We start from the raw sequence: 14,218 nt of genomic DNA on the forward strand, positions 1-14,218 counted from the left end.
CAAAAAAAAAAAAAAAAAAAAAAAAAAAAAAAAATGCAGTATGACGCAGGATAATCTCCGCAGCGACGGGGGTGGGGTGGGCATAAACACGGATTAAACGCGCGCACACGTACACACCACTGCCAGTGTGTGTGCGTGTCCAAAGCCAAAGGAATTCTGTGCACACTGCCGTTGAACAAAATAGAAATCAGCAAGAACAAATCTCAGAATACTTAAACAGCGCGGACCAAAACTACAGCCTGAGTACTAACCACACAGTCTCAGGGCCACACTCATCAACACCCGGCATCATAAAGAGAGAATGCGTGGCCAATTTTAATTGTTATTGATCACCAGGCTGAGTGTGCCAAATGGTCCAATTGATCATCCCAAGATGAGGTGAAGACTCAAGAGTGCATTCTAGGAAAGTTGACACACTGTCAGTGTAGTTTCTGATATAACACAACTGTACATTGAAGAGAGCGAGGGGGGGGACAGAAGAGATAAATGCTGTAGAGAGACACACAGAGAGCGCGCTACTGGTGGAGCGCAGAGCTGGAAGGAGCCAGCGGCGTCTCTTCAGCTGTCACATTATTAGCGACCGAGCTGTAAACAAGGGGCCCCTGCGTCCTCCCGGGCCGCTGCACAGCAGCATGCAAGTCGGTGCACGGTTCAGTTCCCCCCTCTACAGCACGGGCGACAACAACGGACAACAACGGCGACATTGAGCCCCCCCCACCCCGTGCTGCCACTAGGGCCAGGGAGGCGGCTGCTGAACTGACTCTATTCATCCCGGGCCAAATAGGGACTAAATGGCCCTTTATGCCACCAAAGGACCCGATTGTAATAGGGATGCGCATGCATGAGTCGGACGGCGTTTACCGGAGCTTTCTTGACTTTCCTTTGAAATGCTGGCGTTAGCCTACTTTCATGTGCTGGATGATCCTAATGAAAGCACATGAAGCTAAAGAACTCATTCCCCGCCATATATAATGAATAGTCTGTTTAAAGAGGAGGCTTAGGCGTAATTATTGGTGGTGTGTAAAGACGTAAATTAGGCTAAATGAATGTCAGTTTAAACAGGTCAGTTTGGGGGAAACCAAGCCTTCACACCACTGACATAGCCTAAATTTCTAGCTTTTTAAAAAGGTCACACATGGTGAAAGCTACATGAGGAAATTACACTGGCGAGGCCTAAAACGAACTTTAGTGTCTATTTGGTGGTATGGAGTCTGGCGCTGATTCCCAACTCCAGGTCAAAAGCTTTATAGCCATCATGAACTCAGCGTTGTGCCATCCAGAAAGCAGATAACACATTCCTGCTTTGAAGACAGTTGGTGTAATAAACTCCTATCGCCATCACCCTGCTGCGCTGCCAAGTGTCTGTGGGATTTCGTCAGAGAGATAGCTGCCCGAGGCACCAACATCTTTAAAACAAACGAGGAGGCCTGATCAAGACTGAGCTTGCAGAGACTCAAGAGGAGGGAGGTGAGGTGTGGTGTGTCATCATTACTCTGCAGCTAAATCAATCTTTCGATAGGCCACAGAGAGGTCAGTAACCCAAATACAATCATAGGGAGATTTAGATAAAGGCTACAGTCCCTCTATTCACATCACGTCAAACCATCAGGGTCCAAATGTTTATTTTTATTATATATATTTAATGTCTACTAACACCTAAGAGTTTGGCTGCAGAAAATATGAATTATAATATGGCAGACAGTTGGTAGAGTAGAGATTCAACCCGGTGTGTCGGTGAAACAGTACTGAAGGCCGACACATCTCTGCGGGGAAGTGATCCGTGCGCTCCAGACCTCATCGAAACTAAAAGCTTTGTGGAGTGCTGGGAGAGAGAGAGAGACAGAGAGAGAAGGGGAGGGGCGGCTCTCCCGTTTCATCGCGAGGTCCCGGGAGGCCAGCACGGAGCATAGCTTCAATCAAACCGTGACGTCTCCTCCGGGAGCTGCGCAACGCCTGGAAAACCGATCTCTTCTCGGCTCTCTGCCGTGCCTCCTCTTTTGTTCACACGCACCTCGCCTCAGCAGCGAGCGCTGCGCCGGCAGCAACGAGACTGTTTTATATCCAGGCTTAAGTGAGGGGAAAAAAACAAGCGCGACAACAATAAGACAGACCTCGTGTCTCCGACATAGAAAAGAACACGGGCATTTCTTTTGACTAATTCTACCCCGTTCCCTGCCTATTGTCCAACACATTACAATAGGTTTGATATCCAAAAGTGGTCCCGTGATTTTATTGACGTCCTCTCCATCTGTGCATAATATTCCCCGCGGGGTCCCTATTGATTCCAAATTAGAAAAGCGGACAAACAGCAGATTAATGGCTTTACGATTGAGGTGGTGTGGCTGTCCCTATACACGCAGTAGATCCCAGAGAGCACCACGCTGACACATCCACTGTCACACATCACTCAACATGACAACATGCCCCAGCAGGCACGGGACTGGTGCTTTGGGTGCACCATCCGTAAACTCTCAACTGAATTTCACCACAGAGTGCTGTTAAATTGTGGTTTTTGATGTTAAAAAAAAAAAAAAAAAAAACACATTCAGACATTAGGCCCCCACCTGAGTCGATTGAGAACACCAACAGTATTGTTGTTTTGGATTGACTGGTATGACTGGAGAAACAAAGCTGACAGAAGTTAAAGTGAAACGTCTGAATAGTAAAGCAATGTCTGCATATTTGTAATTAGATAACCTCAGATAAATGAAAACCCTATTTTTGTTTCGGGACCACCCTTGAACTCCACTTTGACATCTAATGGGCCTGCAATAAAACCCTGGAAGAAGTGCAAAGTCATCTCGAATGAAAAGAGAAGAGACAGAGAGAAAAAAATCTGTGTGTCAATCTATGCAGCAGCATCTAAGCAGCCCTCCCCCTCTGTGTTTCAACACCTGGAAAACAGATCACTGACATCACGGCGCACAGTGGAAAAATGATGCGCAAAACAGTCCGACGGGGTAAACTATAAATAAACTCGGCCCACACGAAATGTGAAGCATTTGTTTTATGCTTCCACAACACGCACCACTTGGGGAACAGGCTCTATTACCAAAAGATCAAACATAGCAGTTTAAAAAGCAGAGTGTGAAAAGGCTTTGCTACAAAGTTTGTGGGTTATTGAGAAAGAGGCTGAGAACAGACGAGGGGGGATTTGAAGGCAAGACAACCAGACTATTGTGATTATAAAAGCTCAATGATAGACCTCCACTTTTATTAGAGATTCACTACCGCATCCAAAAATTCCAATCAGATAAAAAAAAACTGTGGCACAAACAGGCCGACCCAAACCTAAAAGTCATGCTTTAATACACTTCAGAAAATTTACACAGTTGTAATATATTGTTATTATTATTTCCACCAAAACAAAAAGTGGAGCAATGCTTCATCACAGCATAACAGCATTTGGTAAATAATTAGCCACATGGTCTTAAGGATCACTGCTCCTAATCCTCAAATGTGACTGTTTTTAAGTATGGCTTCCAAATATCCAGATCTCCACTAGTTTTGTTTTCATACTTTCAAAGTTACAAAATCAAATGTTTCCTTTACCTTTCCAAACCAATGGAGACAGAGCTTTAATTTTAAAACAATTAAAGCTTTTATTCTGCATCAAATCCCCCTGAAGTAGCCTCCACCCCCCACCAGTTAATCCCTTGCCCTGTTCCCTCGAAATGTCCTAACACGAGGTCCTGCTCCCCCAACCTGCTCGAGCGTCAGAGCAGACGCTTGCGTTATGAGCTATTCTCTACTGTATGATGCGCGGATTGGCTGCCGGGGCTGAAGTGGTCTTTTAGTAGCTGCTTCCCTCACTAAGCTCGTCAATGAGCTGGAGCCAGCCAATATGAGGCACATCGATCGTCCTAAGAGAGCATCCCCTAATTAGTGCCTGTGTGGCTCCAGAACATGCAGCAGGCACGGCGACACGGGAGGAAACTACCCCGATATGAGCAGTTTTCCTGCGATGGAGAGTGCGGTCCAGACAAAGTCATTTAAAGACAGATGCCTCGTTTAAATGCTGTTTTACTGGTCTGAAATGCAGGTTACCTAGTGAGCAGGAGCTTTAAATAATTGTTTGGAAAGACCATTACGTTTGGAACATATCCAACAAGCCTTGCAGCATTTATTTCAATTAAATAGCAACTTTATAAGTGGTTCACACTGATCGCAACCGCCCACAATGGTGCAGGGGGAAGAGGACTAGGCTATAGAAAAGTAAAAATAAATCTTTTAAAGTTGATAATGGTGGAGGAGCGTATTCCTGGATTGGATTAAAGGTGAATTGCAGTGGTTTTAAATTCGTCAAAAGCTCCCCAAGTTATTCAAGCAATGAAGAAATCATAGTGACAGTAATAAGTGGCACTTTCTCCCTCAAACAGTGCGTACCGGAGCTGCAGGGGAGAGGGGCCCTAACTGGTGCTACATAGATCCTCCGTGCGCAAAGGATATACTCCCCCCCAAAGCAAAGACTAGTGGCACAGCAAGCCTGCGTGCAAGAACGAGAGTGGAAGACCGCATACTGTGGCGCAAAGTCATATCGGAGAGCACCTGCAAGACACGAAGAGAGAGCGTGTGTATGTGTGTGAGGTGGCACGATGCCAAAGCGGTTTCCATCAACTAGACAGGAAGGTGAGCGGTGCATTCCCCCCCCCCACCCACACACCTTTGGGACTGATGAGACGACTGATCAACGTCCACTCTGTCCAAACAAAGCCCCCCGCACGCACACACCTCCCCCACGAACACACACTCAGCTGACACACCAACACACACACACCGCGGGGATGCCCTCCAACTGAACTGAACAGTGTATAAACGGAGCAGCACCGCTCGCTTCCCTTTGGCAGGGCGAGGCAGAATTCCGTAACCTTGTTTAGCGCAGAAGCTCCGTGTGCGCGCACGCACACGATCACATACACACTCCCACCCTCGCCCCAAAGGCACTATCACACTTCGTCACTCAAGAGTACGAAAAGCCTGAATATTCACCATCGAGGATGGCGCCACTTACAAGTCCACTAATCTCTAGGACGTCCTTCTCACCTCCGTCCCGGTTGACAGGACAGTTGTAAAAAGGCCAAGCTCACGGTCGGATCATTATGGGAGTGCGCGCGTGTGTTATTTATCAACCACATGCCACTGCCCCGCCGAAACGCACAAAGACCACCCTATGCGCTATTCTTAGAAGTGGCCGATCCTCTCCCGTCTCTGCGCACAACACCGGACTATCGCGTCTACACTCAACCATACAGAAAGACAGTCTTTGATTTAATACATACTATATGAAAACACTGCATCATTTTAAAGCATCTTGGCTGCTGTGGTAACGTTACTATTTAAAAAGGAAAACACAGGGCAGTGTACGTTGTTTGCATCGCCAAAGACACATGCAAAGAAAATACATTTTGATTTGTCACAGATTGCCTCACCTGGTTGATTGGTGCTAGTTCCAGCCGCCGTCCGTGCGCCCCAACGCCTTTTTCCTGTTTTTCCAAGTTAACTAGAAGGTACAGCGATCCGTGCGTATACGTAGCCCGGTTACGGTCCTGTCTGCTGGAGACAGACAATCCCGACTGAAGAAAAGAAAGAACTAAAAGTGTCTAACAGGTTATCCACTTGTCAGGAATCAAAACAAGTAACAACTTACATATAAAGCTTACGGTCCATGTTCTATTGTCTACAGGCAACTCTCATCCATTAGGCTACCCTTTATTTCAAACGGACTTTTTTTGCTGCTGCAAATGTCACTTGGGTTACCAGAAAACAACAAAAAGGTCCTGCGCGGTGGAAATACAGATGTCAGGATATAGAGAAATCCACATAAAAGATCTTTAAGTCGGCGAGGCGCCGTGCGACCCGGGCCCCCACAGGATACAGGTGGCGAGGTCGGCGGACTCGCGGAGAAATTAATTCAGCTCGGCCGTACCTCTCAGCAGCGCCATGTTGGGTTTCAGCGGAGCACGCCGTCCTCGGAAAAAGCCCCTTCTACCGCTCTCAGTCACTCCATGTCCTCTCCGACACCGGAATCCGTGTCTCGGAAGGTTTACTGAAGGTTATTCCGTGTTGCTTTTCGTCCCGCGTTTTCTTCGAGAAGCGTAGAGAACACCCCGGTTCGCACCGAGGACGCACGGAGCTGTACGGGGAGTGCCGCACAGAATGGATGAACGCTGCCGAGACCGAGCCACTCGCTCCACTCCCACTCGCGCAGACTCTACCCAGAAGGCCAGTCGGGAGACCGCAATTACCATAAGCCTCCAGCGCACGGCACTGGCTGCGCGCGCACGCACGCACACACATGGATACACGCAACGACACACGCACACACACAAGCTCCGCTGGAACTTCAAAACAGAAATAGGTTTAACAGCAAAAATAAGGTATAAGGTAAATAATTTTAATATCAATAATGAAACACATTTAAAACTTTTTCCAAAATAAGGGGAAAGCATGCAAATCAGGCCTAATCTAAAGTTTAGGCTCTGTTGAGAGAGAGACGCATAATATTCCCATATAAGATTTGTTTTGCAGTATAAATATAAATTGAGTGCAGGTGATGGAGGACAGCCAAAATGTATATTGTAACCAAGTGGGTGTACATCTTAGGCTGGTACAACCAGTGGTGCGTTATTGGTCATATTTTGTGTATAAAATTTATATTATGAGGACAAATTAACTGTCAGTTTGTTTGTTTTTTTCAAATCAACAGATAAGGTAAACCTGTGAAGCATGAGGCACTAGAGAGGGGAGGGAAGGGGGGAGGCAGCTCAAGGCTGCAGCACATCTGTTAAGGCTCCCATGTCAAGTGAAGGAGGAGGAGGAGGCTATGAATATCAAGCCTGAGGTGTGTGTGCATCATGTGCCTGCATGTGTGTGGGGGAGAGAGAGAGAGGGAAAAGCCAGCAGACAGTAGGAAGGAAAAGAGAGAGGAGGACATGGAAATGGAAGTTCTGGCTGCATTTGCCACAGCTGTTGAAAGTAGGAGCTAAACAAACACAAAGCTCACAAAGAACTCACATATGGACACATTAAAAAACATCATCTTGAAGGGCAAACAGGCTAAAGTTTGGAGACAAGTGGCTTGCCAGCCTTTTTAACACAGGCACAAAGGAAGTGAGTAGAGAGAAGAGGAAGAGGGTCTGTGAGATGAGACGAAAGGGAAGAAGGGTGGACGTACTTATGCAAGGCAAAAAAACAAAAACTTCTCCTCCTCCTCCTCCTCCTCCTCCTCCTCCTCCTCGCTCTCTCTCTCTCTGGACAAAGACTCCAAGGAAACTACATCTGAGTCTCCGTGACAAGTGATTTAAAAAGCCTTTCTGCACACTTAAATAAACACAGGGTGAATCGCCGGGAATGTTTACTCTTATCAGCCCCACCTCTCCTCTCGTAACTGGGAGTTGCCCACAACGACCACAGCCACTAAACCACCAGGTAACTGAGGCTATGTCCACACTAAGCTGGCTAAATCTGAAAACACAGTTTACAGGTGAAAAGGATAGGAGATTCCATCCACACTAAAATGCCCAATTAACAAGAAATTGGTTAAATCTCTTCTTCCTTCTCTTTTGTTTGACAAACTAACAGCCTGATTACTCTGCAGAGTCTCAGCTAAGCTCTGTTCAGTTCTCTCCCATTGCTCTTTATGATCAGCTTTGTTTTAATAAAACCAATTTCACTGTTCAGCTGTTCTTATTCACATACTTTTGTTTCTTCTTCTTTGTATTGTATTATTGTATTAACTGAAAGAGTATAAAATAGTCAGTTGTTGTAACTTGTAACAGTAAGGCTGTGTTCAGACAGACTTACACCCTGCCTAAAAAAACAAATATTCACTTTGAGTAAGGCTGGTCTATCTGCCAATGCAGAGGGCTCCATCAAAATAAAATAACACAAACAAACAAAAACAACCTGTCAAAAAAAAGGTTAAACCTAGCTAAAATTTTGCCCATCATCAGGGACATCATCTGGCAAGGACCTGCTGTGGCCAATCAAACACGTGCCAGTGTCAACTTCTATGCTGCTTCACCAAGACGTCAATCAAATCAGTAGCCGTCTGACAAAAAAATGTCATAAATGCAGGTTGATGACAACAGCTGTGTTGTGTTATTGGCTGGTTTGACATTTTAAATTAGTTACTGTGTTATGATTTAGAGGCAACAGAAAGTAATCCTCTTAATTTTACTGCCATAGAGCCCTGGTTTTGCCAAAAGTAAGGATAAAGGGCCAAAATGGAGCAAAGAAGATACATTTACGCTGGCTAGAGTGTACATAGTCTGTGATTAAAGTAGCTTGTGAGGGGCTGACAATAGGGACAGTGTAACACATGACATTCAATGGGCTTTCTATTTTGGTTTCAGGCTTGTGACAGTGTTATGGATGTGCATGAACGTTTCTGACATGAGCCGCCCCACCCCAAAAGTAATATATAATGTAGACTACTTAGTAAAAAAAAAAAAAAAAGAACTTGCCTGAAACAGAAACACAGTCAAAAAAATTTCATATTCTTCTTCAATTTAGATCACCATCGAGTGGGCTCAGACGCCTTTAGGTCCCACAAACTTAATGTCAAACAAACTGAGCAAGCTGAGACTCCGAACTATGCATTATTATGAGAAGTAAACTACTAGCATGAACAGAGAGAAGGCACGCCACAAATTTTCATATTTTTATGTGGTCACACTAGCAGCTGGCATGAGAAGGACTGCGCTCATCGACCAGCATACCTGCGCTCTGTGCAGTCAAAACAGCACTGTGTTCCGCTAACATGTCCTTTTGTCTGTATTTCCCCTGGAAGTATACCCCCATCCTTAGCCTTGGCAATGTGAGCATCATGCTCTACACATTTAGCCACATTGTTTCACCATATGTCACTTCCCCTGCCCAGATTTTTGCAGGTAGGATCCAACCTGGCAACTCTACCCACTACCAAAGCCCTCACTGTTTGTATTGTTAGTGTAAATACTGGGCACTAAAGAGATTTGATGTTCCCCTTTCAGAACTGTCAGCATGGAGGCTTTTAGATGCACTCTGATCCCAAATCTGTCTCCAAACAGTCAGAGAAGCTGCTCGGTTGTAAGCCACAATTTAATATAAAGTCACCAGGAAGATACTTTATAAATGCAAACTCCTATAATACTGAGGTCTAAAGTAGTTAAACACATCGGGCTGATGTTACATACAACAAAAAATCCTGCTGAAAGATTAGATGGGTGTTGGAAAGACACGCAAAGTCACAGCACACGACACCGGGTTAGCTCCCTCTCTGCCTCCTGCTCCTGTTCTGACTCAGAGGGCGTAGAAGGCAAACGGCTCTCTCCATCACTCACTGGAAAACTGGATTAGGATGAATATTGCTCTGAGGAACCGCAGGGCAAACTAAGCTTCTGACGCTCAACACAAAAACACACAGTTGTAGATACAGAAAAACACCCAGGCTGGGAGTCTGAGGGAGACACGAAAACAGGTCTGCAGACCTTTTATGGCTGCACTTTTACGACCGTGTGCGAACTTTGCGGTTTGAAAAGCCAGCCCGAGAACAGCATGTGCCTTTGAAAACATCCATGTTGGAAAATGGTGACGAAAAATGTGCTTAAATCTGTGATCCCATCCTGTCATTGTATGTGTTCTCAGGTATTCCTGCATAGGTGGGTGTCTTATAAACCAAAACAGTGTGAACATGCACAGACACACGTGTGTACCCCGATGTAGAGGAAGCCACACACTGGGAGGTCACAATGATCCAACCATCTGGTATTGCAATCAGACACTGAAGCAGTGGCCTGACAAACACACACAGTGTTCATGGCAAGTTCATATGTGCACACACGCACACACCCTTCATCACATATTCAACTAAATATACACAGGCTGTCCTCTAAACAGAGACACACATACGGAATAACACACACACAGCTTATTTTTAAAGGGCTGATTGCACACACAAGCGACCACGATGTTGAATTCACACACACACACACACACACACACACACACACACAGAAAGACAGAGAGGCAGAGAAAGAGACACGCGCTGTAAGTCGGCAGGCTCAGATTGCAGGAAGCTCTTTGCACGCAGCTCAGTCCACAGCAGCCGGTACTAATCAGCACAATCCACCTGCAGATCGTTATGGATCGCTTACTGCAACTCACACAGTCACAAACACACACGCACACACTCGCATGGAAACTTGCCTGAACACTCACAAGCACGCACTCGCCAGGACGTGCACAATCAATAGATCTATAGGCCTACTTGAACACGCAGCCACCCTCTGATTGCGTTGTTCACGTTATTAGGCTAGCCTACTGGTTCACGGGGTGATTCTCAAACCATATTTTTGGGGACTCATCGTGTAGGCTATTTATGGCAGCCCATGGTGGCTTTATAGTGAGCGTGTCAATTGTTTTGAATCTGAGATGAATCTCCAAAGCGCGAAGGTTCATTTCAGGACTTGAAAATGCTCTGATAAAGGCTACTGGAATATCAACACAACACCATTTTCTCCCTCTGCAACAACAAACACAACATAGCGCACGCACATTCATGCACCCCCACCGGTGTTGTAGGGCTAACCGGTTCCCCACAGGCGCGCCACGCTGCGTTAGCGCGGCCTCACCGGGGATAATTACAGCCTGGCGCTGCAGGGCGAGCGTGGCTCCGAGCCAGACACCGCTACTCGCGAGAGAGACGCAGAGAGAGAGTGAGAGAGAGAGAGAGAGATCATTGGAGCCGTGAGAGACGTGGACCTTGATTAAACCCTAATCAATAGGGTGCTAAATTCATCGATGCAATCAATCAATGGGCTCATGACATAGAATAACCAGCGCCATCTATCACACTTCTTATTCAGACCTTGAGGATTATAAACGCCCCCTCCCCATCCCCAAAGCGCGCGGACAGAAAGCCATTTTTTTATTTTTTTATTTTTTTATAGAGAATAAAGATTCAAACCTTCAAACGAACCTTATCTGAGAGGAAGGAGAAGCGGTGGCGTCTCTCAGCGCAGCACAAGAGAGATCCCCCTCCTTCGCCTCCCTCCTCCCCCTCCTTCTCTCTCGTCTGTCGGCCTCTGTCGAGTTCCGCTCATAACCTCGCCACCCACCCTCCCAGTTCCCCGCCTCTCCCTGCTTTCCGCTGCTGGCGGGGAGCGCACACACACACACACACACACACACCTCTTTATAGCTCTCTCGCTCTGACACGCACACACACACAAACACACACACACACACACACACACAGAGATGACACACACACAGGCAGGCAGCGTCAATAAAAAGCCCTGCGCTGTGAGAGGCCGCCGGCACTCAACTCCCCCCTCCTGCCACTGCGATTAGCGGAGGCTGGCTGGCTGGGGAGAGGCGCCCCTCTGTTATCTGGGGCGGTGGCAGCCTGTGTGTGCGCTGAGAGAGTGAGAGAAAGAGAGCGAGCGAGAGAGTAGAGGGAGAGATTAATTTAACTCTTTCAGGGCCGGATAGCAGCGCTTGAAGCTGCGCTCGATCCTGCACTCCGCTTAGGCAGCAGCGGCAGTACAGCCGAGCTGTTATTAGACACGATGCAGGGAAGGGATAGAGGGACATTAAACACACGATTCTCATGAATTACAAATGTAAGCAGGTTCATAGTCGCCTGATTCTGGTCATTTTAAGAGTACCTTTTTAAAATGTGGACAGTTTATCGTTTAATATTCTCCACCAAATTGACAGTTTAGGGAAACTTATGAACAATTCAGACAAGAGTTATTACTAATGACCAATTATTACAAATTTTTCTGTTGGCTCCAGTTTCTCAAATGTGAAGATGTGCCGCCTTTCTTTGTCTATATAATAATATTCTTATGAGAATAGCCAATTATATATTTGTATCATAACATCCCTGGGCTTTGGACTGATAGGTAGTAGTAGGCCCTACTACTATTTTGTCACTGGTTTCTGGTATTTATAGCATATACTCAAAGCAATAAGCCCGAATTGAGAATTCAGGTATAGGCCTAATTAAAAATTAAAATTAGTGTTAATTGCAAGGAGATGTAATGAAAAGAAAATTTGAACAGTTAAATTAGACAATGGAACTTTTTTTTAATACTTCGAAATTTGGTTGATTGGTCAGTTTGGTTGGTATAGCTAGGGGTTCTTCTGCAGGAATTTGGACTCATGAGTTCAATATTTCTAAAATCCTGAATGAATGTAGGGTATGGCTGCATCAATCAAATAAAAATTTCTACAGGGGTCAGTATTTGCTAAAAAGGAGCGTTTATGCAAATGTAAATGGTCAAAATGGGCTCATTTTAGATTTTGCCAAGCTGGGACGTAAAGTGCCCCTTTTAGACATATAAGAAGCTCACAGTGGATGCATTCAAAATATATCCAAATTGTTTTTTTCTCATTTCATCAACTGCACATCATGTCTCTGGCAAGTCCGATGGCCTTGAAACTAATTACATCACTTTACCTCACAAGGTTTAAAGGAAACCACAACACTGCCATCACCACCAGTGCACTGTTAGCTTTGCTAACTTTTTTTTCACAAGTATGTGGGGTGTTTACCACACAGTGGAGTTTTGTTGAGCTCTGATCTGAGCAAATGATCGGGTTCAAGGTCAGCGTCAAGAGAGTGGGGAATCCCCAAGAAGCACTTCTCTTTACATAACCTGTCTTTTCATTTAAGATCATGGCAGAACAGAAGAAACTACCTAATCATTTGAAAATGTGGTGTTAAAATATGGATTTTAAGTCGAGTTTCTTTAACTCTATAGTTGTATGACATGTCCCACATGTTCATGAAGTAGGCCAGTGAGTTATTGTGTTTGTTTGTACACTGGTAACATGGAGTTGAAACATATAACTATGGGATTTATTGTACATTGCATTATTTGTATTTTGTAGCATTTGTACTCCTGAAAGGCAGGATTAGGCTAACCGGTTTGGGGGCCCTGGGGAAAAAACTTGCTGTTTAGCCCTTTAAATCTTCAGTTTGACTTAGGGCCCCTCAACAATTATCAAAAAGTGAGTGGCATGTGGGGAACATGGAGCTTTTGCAGCAAGGAAATTAGTCCTTGAAAAATAGTAAGTAGCTAAATCTGGGGTTATTTTGGTGCAAAGTCACTGGCAAAGAAAATTCAATAGAATAAAAAAATACATGGCTGTTAACGGCTGTATTTACAAATTCCATTAAAAGACCAAAACCAACAATAAATGTATCACACTATTAAGTATTGTTGTATCCACAACCTGATATATGGTATTCCTCTGTGCCATACCTCTATTGTTGCTGTTGATTAATATGAGACGTGCTTTTAAATATTAATTTCTTCAGTAGGAACAAATAGGCTTAAGGCTTAGTGCCACAGACAGGTAGGGAAGATCATGAAAGATGGACTAAAGCATCTTGTTTTTGGGCTCTCATGGGAATTGTTGACAATACAAAACACCAGATGTATCCTTTAAAGTAATTTAAAGCTGCAGCTCATGGGCTGAATCTTAAATCTCTGTAAAATATTTTTAATTTCAGAATTTCAAATGCCTCTCCTTTATGTCTGCACATAGGCAACAAGAGGGCAACTGACACATCCTTATAATCATATAGGCTATGGCAGGCCTGTAAAGCTCCAGCCTTGCCAGTTCAATACCTCCAGGCCAGCGCAACACTAATAACAATTTGATTGCATTTGATGTATAAAGGGCTACACAACAATTTCGAGTCAATTATTTATACTTTTAAGACATAATTCATGCAGGCTGTAATCTCCCCATTAACCCTCTCCAACCATATATTTACTGTAAGCGGCGGGTAAAGGAGTATAGGGGGGTTCTCCACCGCATCCCCGCCTGTACCGTAAATACTGCTGGGGCTCCAATAAACAGCACGAGGATCCCAGTGGAAGCTGGGCAGAAGAGCGACAAACACCCATCAGGCTGCTCCGAGGTGACAGCGCTCCAGCTTGTTTTTCAGTGTCTGGGCTGCTGCTGCTGTCGCCTCTCTCTTCCCTCGCCTCTCTCTTTTTTTCTGTGCGTCACAGCTAGGTCATGGCCGGAATCCAACAATGGCTCCGGTTTCTCGAGCCACACGCACGTGTGCAAACACTCACACGCGCGTACACACGTGCACGTGCGCGTACACACACACACACACACACACACACACACACATGCACCAGGAGCACACAAACACCGATCTGACAAATGATAGGGTGGCGAGGCGAGGCGAGCTAATAGTAGGCAG

General features: G+C 45.4%; 1 protein-coding gene across 1 annotated transcript in view; it reads right to left on the reverse strand.

Annotated features, from left to right (window-relative positions):
- Positions 1–13,922, reverse strand: part of LOC123974103 (BCL-6 corepressor-like) — a gene marked incomplete at its 3' end in the record, with an annotated part of 19,068 nt that extends 5,146 nt beyond the window's left edge. Inside the window, exon 1 of the mRNA XM_046054540.1 lies at positions 13,831–13,922. Within this exon, the coding sequence (XP_045910496.1) occupies positions 13,831–13,907 (77 nt within the window). The remainder of the gene's footprint in view (positions 1–13,830) is intronic.
- Positions 13,923–14,218: the final 296 nt, after the last annotated feature.

The sequence above is a fragment of the Micropterus dolomieu genome, linkage group LG07, assembly GCF_021292245.1.
Source record: "Micropterus dolomieu isolate WLL.071019.BEF.003 ecotype Adirondacks linkage group LG07, ASM2129224v1, whole genome shotgun sequence".
In the NCBI taxonomy this organism is placed as follows: domain Eukaryota; kingdom Metazoa; phylum Chordata; class Actinopteri; order Centrarchiformes; family Centrarchidae; genus Micropterus; species Micropterus dolomieu.